At 30.7% G+C, this 2,378-nt stretch overlaps 1 protein-coding gene across 11 annotated transcripts in view; it reads left to right on the top strand.

Moving 5' to 3' along the window:
- Nucleotides 1-2,378, top strand: part of TTC37 (tetratricopeptide repeat domain 37) — a 73,548-nt gene that overhangs the window by 63,565 nt on the left and 7,605 nt on the right. For all 11 annotated transcript variants that reach the window (XM_006913223.3, XM_025047860.1, XM_006913225.3 and 8 more), the window contains one exon: nt 1,430-1,582. In XM_006913223.3, coding sequence (XP_006913285.1) covers nt 1,430-1,582 — 153 coding nt within the window. The remainder of the gene's footprint in view (nt 1-1,429; nt 1,583-2,378) is intronic.

Raw genomic sequence — 2,378 nt, 5'->3', positions numbered from 1 at the left:
AGTGTGTATAAGAATGACATTTTTTTCTTTAATGTTTAGAAGAATTCACTATTGAAGCCATTCAAGCCGAGAATTTTAGTTGTGAGATAGTTTTTGTTTTTACCTATTGAATTTTTTTAATAGACATAGGACTATTAAGATTTCCTGTGTCTTTAGCCTTGGTGAGTTGCAAGGAATTTGTCCAGTGCATCTCAGTTTCAAATTTATTGGCATAACATTGTTTATGATATCTTCTTTTCAATGTTTGTAAGATCTGTAATGATTTTGCCTTTTTTACTCTTATATTGATAATTTATGTTTTTTAATTTTTTGATAATGAACAATTTTACTAACCTTTGAAAGAGCCAACTTTTTCTTTTGATTTTATTGTACTTTCTTTACATGTCTTTGATTTCTTCTCTGTTATTTTCTTTACTTTCTTTGGATTTAGTTTTTTTCTCACCTAGCTTCTTAAGATAGAAACTTAGGTCATAGATTTTTCATCTTTCTACAGAAATGCACTCTAGAAGATTTTATGTAGTGCTTTCATTTTCGTTTATTTAAAAATGTTTTCTAATTTCCTTTGGAATTTCTTCTTTGACTCATTTTTTTTCTGAAGCATATTGCAAAATTTCTAATAAGGGAGGTCTTTTAGTTATCTGTTACTGACTTCTAGTTTAATTCTACTTAATCAGGCTATATTTTGCATGATTCCATTTTTTTGAAATTTGTTCAAACTTGTATTATGACCCAGCATGTGGTCAGATTGGTAAATGTTGTAAACACACTTGCAAAGAATGTGTATTCTGCAGTTATTGAGTATAGTCTTCTAAATATGTCATTTAAGTCAAGCTGATTAACTGTATTTAAATTTTCTATATCCTTACTAATATCTGTTTCTTTTATCATTTTTGAGATAGGTGTGTTCAAATCTCCAAATGTGATTCTGGTTTTGTCTATTTCTTCTTTTATTTCCGTCAACTTTTACTTCATAAATTCTGTGTTACTAGGTGTTTACAAACGTAGAAGTGTTATTTCTTCCTTTTGAATTGACTCTTTTATCATTATGAAATAGCCTGCTTTATCTCTTAATATTTCTTGTCTTAAAATCTACTTTGCAGGATGTCAGTACAGCTATACAAACTTTCTTTTGGTTAGTGTTTACATGATATATCTGTTTTCACATTGCATTTTGATTTTGTTCCTGACTTGCCATTTGGGAGACTTTTTAAGACTTCACACTAGGGGTGAGTAGTAAGCTGTTGCTCATGGAATGGCCAAGAATGTTACCCATTTCTTGACCTAAGATTTTTGTTTTGGGTATAGAACTTAGCAGTAATTAAACAAAAAATTTAACTTTGTAAGAGTTCATCAAATTTGTTGGAAGTAGAACACCAGACTGTGTATTAAAGTAAAATATTTGGGGTTCTTCTTTCTTTCTGTTTTTCAGTGGTTGGCACACATATATCAATCCCAAGGAATGATGGGCGCTGCAGAGATGTGTTACAGAAAGAGTCTCCAGGTAGCATCCCAACAGGGCAATTGGAGCGGGAAGCTCTCGAGTCTGTTAAGACTAGCACTGCTTGCATTAGAAGTCTGCATGGTAAGATCATGTTATAATTATGATCTTGAAAAATTGATTCTTTTATTTTTCTTTCAAATGAAAGCTTTTTACATAGTGATATTCTATAGAGTTCTTATTGTTTCATTGCCTTCTAGTGTGATCTCCTGATATACTTTGTATTTGGGCTCTTGATGAACATAAGAGTAACATACATGCATAGACTCCAGCCATTATCAGTGTTTGGAGAAAAAAATAAATATTCCAATTTCAAAAGATGAATTATGACAGAATGTACATTTTTGTTTTTTATTAATTTAAATTAGAATTAACCCATTTACTCATCTTGCAAAGATGTCAGTAATTAACATTTTCAGTCATTTCTCAGTTCAATTTAACATTCTGTAAGGGGAATATCTAGTAATTTTTTGACTTGACATCCTGTTATCTGATACTGAATTAGATATATTAATCTAGAAGTCTTATATGCTAATATGGAAAACATCAAGATAAATGTTTAAGTGACATTCACTTAACATGGTGGGGAGGCAAACTGCAGAACACTGTGTATCCTATCTTAAATTTGAGTGTATGTGTGTGGGATATACTTTTAAAAAATGTGTATTTCTACATCTGTGTGTGCACGCACACACTTATAATAAAGCACATAGGAAGATATAAAATATATAAAAGAAATTAATGACAGTTACTTACTTTGGATAATATAACACTGTGGGTCTTTAAGGGATGGTGGAGGAGAATTTGTCATTTCATATTCTTTGATAGTGTTGGAATTTTTCATTGGTGGTATTACTCTAGAGCACATTTAAGAGGTCCT

The sequence above is a fragment of the Pteropus alecto genome, unplaced genomic scaffold, assembly GCF_000325575.1.
Source record: "Pteropus alecto unplaced genomic scaffold, ASM32557v1 scaffold20, whole genome shotgun sequence".
Lineage (NCBI taxonomy): Eukaryota > Metazoa > Chordata > Mammalia > Chiroptera > Pteropodidae > Pteropus > Pteropus alecto.
Note: the sequence above shows the minus strand (reverse complement) of the source record. Positions and strands in the feature narration are given on the sequence as shown.